General features: G+C 47.7%; 2 protein-coding genes across 2 annotated transcripts in view; one reads left to right on the forward strand and one right to left on the reverse strand.

Annotated features, from left to right (window-relative positions):
- The first annotated feature begins 563 nt into the window (after window positions 1-563).
- On the forward strand, window positions 564-10222 carry noc3l (NOC3-like DNA replication regulator). The gene is made up of 21 exons (XM_029248859.1): window positions 564-703; window positions 1502-1706; window positions 1917-2040; window positions 3869-4026; window positions 4133-4201; window positions 4291-4421; window positions 4979-5140; window positions 5223-5316; window positions 5618-5793; window positions 6054-6182; window positions 6269-6400; window positions 6481-6561; window positions 6876-6976; window positions 7066-7138; window positions 7365-7428; window positions 7518-7589; window positions 7741-7922; window positions 8014-8142; window positions 8238-8335; window positions 8412-8496; window positions 8603-10222. Exons 1-21 carry the CDS (start codon window positions 695-697, stop codon window positions 8726-8728), a joined length of 2400 nt encoding a protein of 799 aa, XP_029104692.1. The 5' UTR covers window positions 564-694; the 3' UTR covers window positions 8729-10222.
- Window positions 10223-10227: 5 nt separating this feature from the next.
- plce1 (phospholipase C, epsilon 1) overlaps window positions 10228-12272 on the reverse strand; it is a 63887-nt gene continuing 61842 nt past the window's right edge. Inside the window, exons 33-34 of the mRNA XM_018761086.2 lie at window positions 11874-12092; window positions 10228-10854 (exon numbers count right to left, since the gene is read on the reverse strand). Coding sequence (XP_018616602.2) covers window positions 10687-10854; window positions 11874-12092 — 387 coding nt within the window. The 3' untranslated portion in view covers window positions 10228-10686. The remainder of the gene's footprint in view (window positions 10855-11873; window positions 12093-12272) is intronic.

A 12272-nucleotide genomic window follows, 5' to 3' on the forward strand; every position in this document is an offset into this window, starting at 1 on the left:
TGTTTGTGTCTCTAAGGTCAAAGTTTGAGGAGGTTCACTGTCCTTAACTGCTCAAACTTCTTGCAGATTATCAACTTTCATAATGAGATGTTTGCGCTTGGGGTGTCCTACTCTACAGAGCTGCCCACGTTGCTGACATTTACATTGCATTTATTCATTTGGCAGACACTTTTCTCCAAAGCGGAGTAAACGGAGTAAACGGAAGTGCTTAAGTGCTTTTCACCAACAGGAAGATACTGATACAGAGAGACAAATCACACAGTACGGTCACTCGGTCAAATATCTGCGTTTTCCGGCACACGTTACACGATTACAAGAGTGCAGAATAAACGAGGAGCTCCTTTCCACTCGACTTACAATCATTTTGAGTTACGAACCAATTTGGTCCAAATAAAATAGAGTACGTAAGTTGGACAGCAACTGTACTACGGATCTGTGCTGAGCGAGTGTGATACCACCTCCGGCCACTAGTTGGCGGAAGCAGTGGCGCTGAGCGCACGGAAAGTCACGCAATCCCCTCTCTTCTGTATTAACGGCCGAACTACTTCCGGTTCACGGGGCAAACACGTGTGTATCTTAGCTTTTTTTTTCCACTAAAAAAAGCAGGAGTGTAGTTAACTTGTGCATGACAGACGAAGCCAAAAAGTGAAATAAATATTAATTGTACAGTTCTGAGGAGAACAGAAGATTGACGATGGCGCCGGTAAGTAGCGCGTTTCCGCAACGAGACAAATATTAATATTAAAATGAACAAACCAACAAGTGAGTCGCGAGGCGCGCGCGAGCGCGACGAAACGCGTTTTCGAACCGCCGGTGACTTTACATTCCAGAGAGAATAAACCCATAGTTTGTGTCCAAATGTCGCAGGTTCTATCCCCACCTCTGGTTGTAGTACTGAGCAAGGTACTTACTTACCCTAGTAAAATTGCTCCAGTAAGTTTACCAAGCAGCTACAAGAAAAGTAACGGGCGCGTGTCACGTGTGACGTTACAGCTAAATAATTAACAACATCATCATCATCGTGTATCACCTGTTTTCTTTCTTGTTTGCGCCTCTTGTTTTGCATTTCGCTACGTTTTGTGACGGAAAAACCGGCACCTCAGACTGTTTCTACCAGTGAACAGCTGGGGGCGCAGCGGTTAAAGACACAGTCGAGTCGCAGTGATTCACTAAAAATAACCTCCATCCTGCCTTTTGAATCACGTCTTTCCTATTCCCGATGTCGACCTTATGTGTCTTTTAACATACGCACGTTTTACAGTGTTAGTCCTCCTACAATTATTATTTACCCATTTTTACAACTGGGTAATTTTACTGGACCGATTCAGGGTAAGTACCTTCCTCAAGGGTACTACAGCTGGAGGGCGGATTCGAACCTGTGACTTCGGGTCCAAAGGCAGCGGCGCTTCTAAGAAAGAGATTAATTGGCTGGTGAACAAAACGAAGCTGCGGCGTTGCGGTTTTCCTCACGCGCCGCTTTGCCGTCGTTTCCATCGAACAGCCGAGGAGCAAGAAACGAAAACCGAGTTTCCGGCGCCTGCTGAAGACGAGCGGCGCGAAGCTCGAGAACAAGCGGAGGAACCGACAGTTCAAGCAGCAGAGCACGGCCAAGAAGCACCGCAAGGAGCAGCGCAAGCTCCGCCACGCGCTCAAGGACGCCTCCGCCCGGGTCCCGGCTCCGCTGGAGCGCTACGGGAAGAGACCTGGTGGGTGCCTGGATGTGCGTGGGGGGCGGGGGGGGTTGAACGCACCTGCTGCCGAAATTCGGCTGCATCGGGTGGTTCGCGATTTGCCTTGGAGCGAAGTGGTCGATTGTATCCAGTTCTGTTATCCCTTTCTATTTATTTTATCGTAACGAAAGCGGTGGCAGGGGCCGGAGCTCTCTGCGTAACTTGATTGTGCTTTTTCGCATCCAGGGGACGAAGATGAGGAGGAGTTTGAGGAGTCTCTGCCGGTGGATATGCTGGAGGAAGATGACCTGGAGGAGATGCGGGCCTTGGCACAGAAAGCCTCCTTCCTAACCAGGAACTTGTCCTCCTGGTAGGCGGGAGCCTCGCCGACTGCGCTCGCCGATTGTGGGTTGCCGCGGCGGTTTCCCGCATCCTGTCGCTGTCATCCAGTCGTAAATGTACATTGGAAAGAAAAGGCGCCAGTTTGAGCCGCTTCGAACGCGCCCGTGCCGCGTGCGGCGCATGAGGAAGCGGTGATGGTAATGTTTACAAATTAAAAGGCAAAAGTAACAAGTCGCGTAAACGGTGTCCAGCTTACAAGGGAAACTAGGACCTGAAGTGTGTTCGTAACTCGGTTTGTTCACGAATCTGCTACGTGACAGCGCATTGAAGCTTAGCGATCCAGACGTCGCTCGGTTTATTCCCGAGGCAGCTTGTGGAAAAACCTCCGATTTCCACTAATTCGTTTAGCAGATGCTCTTCTCCGAGGCGAAAGAGGAAACGCTGCGTTCTTCCAGCAGATAGATGGAGACGCGCGATTCTCCCAGGTACAGCCAGCTGTCTTAACGGCACAGTTACGTTCGTCAAGTAGCTGCGTGGTACAGTAGGTGGAAAGTACTTTGTTAAAAGGGGTAATGAGTGCAGGTCTGTGGAGTTGACAGGAGAGCAGTGAGTGTGAAGGAGATGCGAGACCCTTCTTGAACGTTGAGGGGGACTGAGGGGAGCAGGAGGTCACAGATCTCACCCTCTGGTAGGTGATGAATTGTGAGGAACGAGGCTGTGCTGGGTGGTCCGACGTGATTGGGGCCGGAGGATGCCGACAGTTTGTTAGTGATGGAAGTGGCTCTGAATAACAAGGTAAAATTGTCGGCAGCGAGGGAGGAAAAAGTGGAGAAGTTTTGGTGGGTCGTTGGCTGCGAGTAAAGATAAAGGTATAATGAATTAAATATTAGCTAAATACTCTTATCGTGCAGGGTCGCTGCATTCCGGAAGCTGTCCTGGAAACACAGGGCGTCAGGCAGGGAGACAGTTTTATATTTTATTAACATTCGTCACCATCTGGCTACTTCCGGCCTCCTTTATTATTTATAAAATCAAAGTGCAACGTCAGAGACGTACTTTGATTTATTTTCTGGGTAGGTTCTGTAAAAGTTTCTGGGTAAAACTGCAGATGCTGTAAAGCCTTTCAACATTTTAAACTTTGAGCTCCACTAAACCAATTTTAAAGGACTGAAAATATGTAAACTCCACAAAGTCCTGTTGAATGTCGACTGTTTCCTCGCTTCATCTCATTAATGTTTCCTTTACAACGTGAGCTGTAAACAAAGTGGAACTGATGTGGATGAAGCGGGGGGGGGGGGGGGGGGGCATGAGTCCTGGTTGGGGTAACTTGCGATGGACTGGCGTCCCATCCGGGGTGTGTGTGCACCAGCCCTGCACCCTGTGTTGCTGGGTTAGGCTCTGGTTCACCGCTACTCCGCTCGGGACAAGCAGTTTCAGGCTCTGTATGTGTGTGTGTGTGTGTGTGTGAGTGATTTGAATGAATTAAGTCCGACATTCCCGCCTCTAGTGCGTTTTACTGACCACTAGTGGCTGCGTGTGGAAACACGCGATTCCCCCCCCCCTTCCCCTGGCAACAGGTAATAGTTAAATAGAAGGAAAAATGTTTGTATCTTAAATGTGTAACCGGAATGTCCGTAAAACAAGAACAACGTGTACTCGCCTCTCCGCAGCACAACATTGGATTTAATTTTTTTCAGCAATCTGGTGTTCATCTCCTGAAGTGAAACAGTGTGTAGGAATTAACTGGCCTTTCTAGAGAACAGAAGCACCTTTGTAAGCAGAGGTTTCCTCCCAGAACCGTGACCCCCGCGAACGACAGCCGTCTTCTCTTTCTGCTCCGCCGCATGAATATGCAGCGAGCCGGTGCACGCCAGGAAGCGGAAGTCCGACGGCACCGTGGAGACGTACGAGAAGACGCCGAGGAAAATGCAGGCGGAGCCGGAGAAGGAGATCATTCATCTGCTGCCAATCAAAGACAAGACGGGCATTATCCGGCAGACCATGGAGAAGCCAGGTGCGGAATCCTCGACCCGTCCCGGCCGGGACGCGTCGCTGTGCGTCGCGATCGCTGTCGGATCCGTGTGTTTTGAGGTGTCGCGGTTCTCATCCGATCCTTTCAGTTGTACGGAAGGTGGAGGAGGAAGAGACGGAAGAGGAAGAGCAGCCAGAGGAAGACATGACTCAAGAAGGTATTTAAGCAAAAACTTTTATTGCGAGTCGCTGGGGACGTCAGTCCCGAACGGCCTGTTACAGAGCGGGTGCGTGTGTGTGAGAGCAGAGCAAGACATCGAGATGATGTCCTCCCTGAGCCCAGAAGAGCAGCAGCAGTTGCGTGGCCAGAAGCTTCAGGAGAGGAAGCTACGCATCGCTGGCCTGGCCTCAGCCATCCTCGCAGACCCTGTGAGCAGTGTAAGTGTCCCCACTGCCCCCAACAGGGTGAAGTGACACGCTTCAACACGAGGACTTCGTTTGCGAAGTTTCTCGGCTGCAGTCCTGTCGCAGCTGTCCTGCGTCACCGTCCGTGTGCAGTTCTGCAAGACAGAAGTCAGCAGTTTAGTATCAGCGGTGTCCGAGTCCCTTTTTCTTGGTGCTCAAAGCATGAATGTGATAAGGACTCGTTCCTTTGTAAGGTGAATTTTCATAAATGGGAGGTGTAAATACCATTAGTTCCAAAGGTGGTAAAAAGTGTATTGTTGAGCCCTAAAACTGACATCCATTTATGCGGAAATATGATCAAGTCCCATTAAAATGGAGTAATTAGTAACACAAGTTATTGTAGGAGCATTTTTGAAGAATTGTTTCCGATCCGACGCTGATGGTTGTGATGATGAAACTGTTGTTCATAATTCGGTCTCCATTGTGGAAATAGTAACTTTTCGGTGTCTTATTTTCACATGAACCCGTTTCCCTCGTCACTAATATGGTAAATGACTGTATAGCGCTGTGGTGTGTGTGTGTGTTTTTAGATGAAGAAGCTGAAAGAGTTGCGCTCCATACTGATGGAGACAGACCCCTCCGTCGCCGTGACCGTCAGGAAACTGGTCATGATCTCGCTGATGGAGGTCTTCAAGGACATTGTTCCCTCGTACCGCATCCGGCCCCTGACCGAGGAGGAAAAGGCAACGAAGGTAAAAACATGGCATCTTTTGTGAGGCGGGGGCGACTCCGCTGCGGTGCGAAAAATTGATTGTGCGTTTCCGTCACGAGCAGGTGAAGAAGGAGACCCAGCAGCTGCGGGAATTCGAGGAGGGCTTGGTGAGCCAGTACAAGTTCTACCTGGAGAACCTGGAGCAAACCGTCAAAGGTACAGCAAGCAGGCATCGTCTCCACTGTGGCAAAGCTCCCGCTCCCTCTCCCTCTCAGAACTGCTGAATCCCTCTCTTAAACCTGCACCTTCATATTTTCTCTTAGTTCTATAGGTAGTTACTTGGGTAACATGTGCCGCCGAAAACCACGGTGTCTGCTAGGTGACTAAACGCTGCTCCACAGGACTTCCTTGTGTTTTGACTCGTAGACATGATGGTTGCCTGATGGGCAGGTATCTGCAGCACTGCAGTTTGCCCTCCCAAGGCACTCTCTGACCTGCTGTCGCCCTCCTCCCCTAGACTGGAAGCAGAAGAAAAGGAAAAAGAGCGAGACAGTGGCCTTGCAGGCCTACAAGGGCCTGGCTGAGGTGGCCGTGAGGTGCCTCTGTGAGCTCATGGTGGCGCTGCCTCACTTCAATTTCCACAACAACATCCTGGTGCTCGTGGGGCCCCTCATGGATGATCCGTGCAGCGTGGTGAGGAGCTGAAGTCCGGGGGCCGAGGGAGTCGCCTCAGTGGGAACGCCTGGCCTCCGTGTACTTTTTTTTCTGTCAATAATATCATGATGTTGGCTGAAATAATTTGTCAGAGATGTCTCATTTATTACGGTGAAATGTACATAAAGGAAAACCGTGATTTCTCTGAACATTTTTGCTGAATATGGCTTAAAAAAAGAGCTGACGATGATGATTGGCCATCACTGGAGACGTGGCTCTGTGCTCTGGTTGCCCCGCAGGTGTCTGACATGTGCTGCGATTATGTGAAGAAGCTCCTGAAACAGGACAAGATGGGCCAGGCGTCGCTGGGAATGGTGAAGGTCATCTCTGGCTTGGTAAAGAACCGCAACTACGTCGTCAGGCCAGAGGTACGTCATCCCGCAGTGCTTGAGGACGTGTTCATGGAGATGTTCCGGCACGGGCTCGTTTGAGATGCCTCCTTGCTCTTTCGCAGGTGCTGAAGTGCCTGCTTTGCCTGAGGATAAAGGAGGTGGAAGTCAAGAAGGACTCAGAAGATGTTGCCCCTAAAAAGAAGTTCATGACCTTTAAAGAAAAGAAGAAGAACCTGTCAAGGATGCAGAGGAAGGTGGGTGTTGTATGCAAGCTCTGTGTGTGTGTTTGAGACAGGATGGAACTGACTGGACTGTCTTCTCCTTCCTCCCCCAGTGGAAGAAAGCCGAGGAGAAACTGGAGAAGGAGCTGCTGGAGGCAGAAGCTTCAGAAAGCAAAGAAAAAAAGCTGAAATTGGTGGGTGCTTCTAACCCTGAATTGAGACAGTAAAAAAAAAAAAAAAATCTACCGTTATAATTGGGTAAATCGGTGTAGGGCAGACTGTTCACATTGGGAGAATCTTCTAGTCACACTTACGGTGGAAAGGGGCATCAAAGGACTGATGATCAGGGCACAGTACTTTGGAGAAATGCACTTAACCCCCAATGACCTAAAATTGGGCAGAACGGATGCTGAGTACTTTAAACTGGGAAGTTTTCGCCTTTTCCCCCGGTGTGGAATCGCTCTGCTTTGATGACCTCTGAAATACCAGCTTTTCTGTTCCTCCTTAGCACACAGAGACACTCAACATCGTGTTCCTCATCTACTTCAGAATACTGAAGAAAGCCCAGAAATCTGCTCTGCTGCCTGCTGTTCTAGAAGGACTGGCAAAGTGAGGAGGATGACATCGATGTCTTTAATGATCCCTCTGTAAACAGCCGCGGCCGTAACACTAACACACTCCTCTCGTTTTTTTCGAAGGTTTGCCCACCTCATAAATCTGGAATTCTTCGATGATCTGTTGAACGTCTTGCACAATCTCATAGAATCAGAGGTAATTAGGAATTTATACATGTGGTTTGCAGTTTGGACATGTTAATCGGTCATTCTTGTAAAGAGGAATGACTCTGGGCCTGTAGGTGGCGCAATGGTTTTAACTGTCACCTTGGAGAACACGAGTGTAAAGGCTCGTAGTAGAGCTAATTAATAGCACTAATCTGTGAAGCTCCTCCTTGCAGAATGCGGTTTGTGTGATCAGTCAGTGGCTTTGCTCTGTGTAGGATCTCACCTATCGAGAGAGTCTCCACTGCATCCAAACGTCCTTCAGCGTCCTGTCCGGTCAAGGTCAGTCAGGAACGTGGTCTCGTCTTATCTTCATCCTCAGGATACTGGTTGTCCTCACATGCTTCTGACCTCGTCTCTCATGTGAACAGGCGATGTGCTCAATATTGACCCTCTGAAGTTCTACACCCACCTGTACAAAATGCTGCTCCAGCTGCATGCAGGTCAGACCCCGAACAAAGTCAGCTTTTGGATTCAAGTTTCCAGCCATAAGCATTTATTTCCACACGTATTGTTAGTTTATCCAAAGCGACTTACACCAGTAGCCTTCCCAAGTTCTTGTCCTTGAGCACTGCATGTCTCCTGTGTCTCCAGGGGTGCCGAACGATGACATGGGCATCGTGCTGCAGTGCCTGGATGTTATGCTGGCCAAGCGCAGGAAGCAAGTGAGCCTCCAGAGGGCGCTGGCCTTCCTGAAGAGACTGAGCACGCTCGCTCTGCATGTGCTGCCGGACTCGGCCGTGGGGCTCCTGGCGTCCTGCAGGACCTTGATGCACGTGAGTCATGGGCAGGCAGTTTTCCCTGGAGCTCATGGGTAGCGGAGACAGCGTCACCTACAGATGGCTTAGATCATCCCTGTTTGTCCAGACCTTCCCCCGCTGTGACACGCTGCTGGACAATGAGGCACAGGGCAGCGGCGTGTACCTGCCGGAGCTGGACGAGCCCGAATACTGCAACCCTCAGAACACAGCGTTGTGGGAGCTGCACACAGTCCTGGTGGGTCCAGCTAGTGTCACAGTGATTGGTGCACTCTGTTACATTGCGAAACACACCTCACCCATAGTGATGTGTATGGTGGTTGTGTACTGCAGAGACACTATCACCCAGTGGTGAGGACGTTCGCAGCCCACCTCATAGCAGGTGCACCCAGCGAGGGCTCTGGGGCGCTTGGTATGGAGCTCAGCAGGAGGTAAGTTCCACTTCCTGTGCACCAGCTACATAGCCGCCTTACACTGCTGTAACATGTTCATTGTGATGTTGGGCAGGTTACCAGTGGACTTGTTTCAAGATTACAGCACCAAAGATATGATGTTCAACCCTCCTGTGGTGACACTCGCCCCTAAGAAAAAGGTAGTCTTAAAATCCTGTAACACCTCACCTCCCAGGTCGTTTCAGTGGACTCGTAGGACACGCCTGTCTGTCCTTCATGGTTGTCTCCTTTCTTCCTGGTGCTCAGGACCACTTCACCAGTCCACTGTTTTTGGACACCGACTTGAAGGAGCAGATTGACTGTGCTCTGGCAGGAGATGCCGACTCAAAGTACCTGGATTTCTTTGCGCAGTGGAAGCCGTGCATTTCATAGGTACGTAGTTTTATCTCCTCTGAACCCACATCAACTGGGAGAAGTGTAATTACAGAGAGCCACGGTTCTTTAACGTGATCATATTTATTTCTGTGGCAACATACATTGTTTTTAAACAGTTTCAAGTAATCATGATCTGTACACAGCATAATTTTAATACATCTAAATGAAGACAATGGATGTTACTGTGTACAGTATTAAACTATTCCTCCTATGTTAAATAGGGAAAAATGTAAAAGCAATTAAAAATGGTTACAATTATTAGTTATGAAAAGGTATGCATGTTTAATAGTTACAAAATCATCTTTGCTACAAGTACTTGACAAGTATAAGCCACTATAAAGTTTAACTTATTGTATTTTGTACAAAAGATGGATGTGGATTGTCCACCCCAAATAAATAAAATACATTAATTTTTAAAATGGCTGTTCTAAAGTTACACCAAACATTTAAAGCCCAATTTACACATTTCACTATATATAAACACCTAGCCAACCAGGGCTACACCACCAAATATATTAAAACTAAAGGCAAAAAAATGACACAGGAAAAAGAACTGAGGTCCCAATGTTTTAGAAGTAAAACCGACAGAAACGTGTACCACCAATACAAATTAGCAAGCATTTTCACCCTTATGATTAGTGAAATTGTGAGACGTATCCTATGAACCTGCTACAGAGCACAAACCAAGGAGTAGATGAAGTTTCCGCCGATGCACTGAGTGCCATTTCAAGCGGTAGAGGTCAGCTTTCAATAAAATGTTTCCCAGTCCAAGACGAAGCACCATAATGCAAAAGTAAAAAGTCAAAACCTAGGGTGATACTGACCTTCATAAACACCACTAAATTAAAGGAAAAGTGCAAAGAGTTATAGTTTCTTAGTAATTCAATCAAATCTAAAGATGTGAAAGCAGCTGGGAGTCAGTATGTTTTTGTGTGTTGTGCCACCAAATTTGTTTAAAAGAAGTTTTTTTCAGGAAGCAAAAAAAAATCAATCCCCTCTCTCCAGGCATGTCTAGTGGCAAGAAGGGTGAGTCTGGTTCTCCGGAGCTGCTTTCACAGTTACAAAAAGCAAGAAAACAGGCCTGTAATAAAGAGTTGACATTAAGTGAAACTAAAGTATTTACACTGACCATACAAGGTAACAATTCTGAGCTCTCTGGAAATCAGTGTAAACTGTTAGAATGCTTTTTAATTCAAATGATTTGAGCCACACCACAAAGTGCAAAATAGAATGGAAAGAAAAGTACTGTGGGCTTCTGGGACATGGCTTCAAACAAGCCTGCTTGTTGGCCACTGTCCCACTTTGTGTGAGAAACGCCCCGGAGCCACTCACTCACACAGGACTTTACCTGTGCCGCAGGAGGGCAGAGAGGTCTGTCTGTTCCCCTGGAGCCCAGAAAGATGCCATGCAGGAGCACCAGCAAGACTGGTGTCTCTTGTAAAGCTGCACACGTTTCCAGATGCAGGACTCATGGGCATTTTTCCAGTTTCGCTGGAAACAGGCCTTGGCTGTGAGGGGCAGAGAGACTTCTGGGAGTTGACACCATACCTCCCTTCAACCACCCAGGCTTTCAACCTTTCAGAGAAGATTCCTGCAGACAGAGGGAGACATCTGTCACTGCTCCAACACTGGCAGCAAAAATGAACAATAAAATCAAGTAAATGAGATATGACCACGACGACAGCCAGAAATTGTGATGTTACAATGTGATACCGACAAAGGATGTTTACTCAGAAAGTTAAACTTGTGCTGTTAATGGTCTTTTACACCAGCCTGATCCTGCAATTTAACTTTGTTCACTTAACTGAACAAAGTCCTTTCAGCCTCTTTAAAATCACATATCAACTGCACCGGTAGCAGAGCTCGCTCGACACCAAGACGATGGTGCGACGTTGGCATTGGGGCGTACCTGAGCGGGGGAGGGGGGAGAGACGCCATGCGTACGCCGAGGGTGGCTACTCGGACACCTCGCCCGAGAGCACGGTGCATGCAGCCTTTTCGTCCTTGCTGTGGGCACCGTCAGAGGCCAGCTGGATGCCCCCGGACACGCTGCGGCTGCGACTCGTCAGCTTTTTGAGCTCGCTGGCAAACGAAATGCCCTTTTTCTTGTCCTCACGAACAGTCTGGGCAGCAGACAGAGGAGGTCTCCACATGAGACACGCAAGCAGGACACCACTGATGGGATTCACCTGAACTTTTAAAGCACAGATGCAGCTTTGTTGTTTGTGAAACGTTTAAGTATGTTTACTTGTGTGGAAAACTCAGCGATACAGGTGAACTACACTGTACTAAATGATGGTCCAAGTTCAACAGAGGTAACAAGCATTCCCTGTTTTTGCCCAGTTACCACATCTCTCAGTGTGTCCTGACATCTTCAGTGCACAGTGATTTTCAATTTTTCACTTATTTTTTGCAGTTAAAACTGAAAACAAGGAAATACAAAGGTGGTCAAACTATCAGCTGAGTTCAGGTTGTCCATATCAACAGTGAAAGATTCTGCCCGTATAAAAAGATCATGTGAAAGGAAAAGCATCCATGAAATGGACAACAATGAAAAACAGATCCAGAAACATGTTCACTAAGACTTAATGATGATCCGAATAGCAAATATCCAGAAGGAATGCAGTCATTTGCAAGGTTTTCATAACGTTAAAGTGTCTGGAGAGGCTGCTAGTGGTAATATGGAACAAGCGAAAGTTCTCAAAGGTTCGTACTTGCATAAACATTTTTTATGTTGAGGAGATAGGCGTATTTTATTGTACTAGTATGTATTTCTTTTAGTAATTTAATGTTTTACTAGTACGGTGTGTGTGTGCCATAATGGTACATAGAATCGTAGGGGACTATACTGTGCTACCACATTTACCACAACACTTCTCCCCAACAGTGTTCCAGTTTGGACATACGAATAAATGTCCATTTCCTATCATTTGTAATTTTTGAGGACTTACTACATATAATTTTGGAATTGTTTAAAAATGTGCAAGTTCAGTTTGTCACGGGCTCTTTTATATACTGGTTTTGTGGATTTTGATGCATGCTATGAAAAATGGGGAACAGTAAAGTGTGAGCATAGCCTGTTTGTCATCCAGCATCACTCAAACAAAAAAAACACAGGTGCCTTTCCCACCAAAGCCCTCACCTGAACCTGCTCCTTGAGCTTCAGGATAAAGCGGCCAGCGCCCTTCCAACGGCTCTGGGCCTGGTAGACGCACTCCTGGTCTAGGAGAACCCTCTGCAGAGGCCGGGCTGCTGATGCCTTCTTGTTGCCAAGGTCTTTGGATACCTCTTCGAGGAGCACATAGTCGCAAGGGTTTGGGTTGCTCAGGATGCTGTAGGAGTACTTGGCCTTACTCAGTGTCTGCAGAGAAGTGACAGGAGAAACTTACTATGACTGCTGGAAACTCCAGCACCCACCAAAACACAAATGCACATGTACTGCAAAAGTGGACATACAGCTAATGGGCCAATCACTAAACTGGAAAGACAAGAATCAGCACTTAAATTATGTACCAAATAGGTTGATGCAGAACATTAAAGA

Source organism: Scleropages formosus, chromosome 24 (assembly GCF_900964775.1).
Source record: "Scleropages formosus chromosome 24, fSclFor1.1, whole genome shotgun sequence".
Taxonomy (NCBI): Eukaryota; Metazoa; Chordata; class Actinopteri; order Osteoglossiformes; family Osteoglossidae; genus Scleropages; species Scleropages formosus.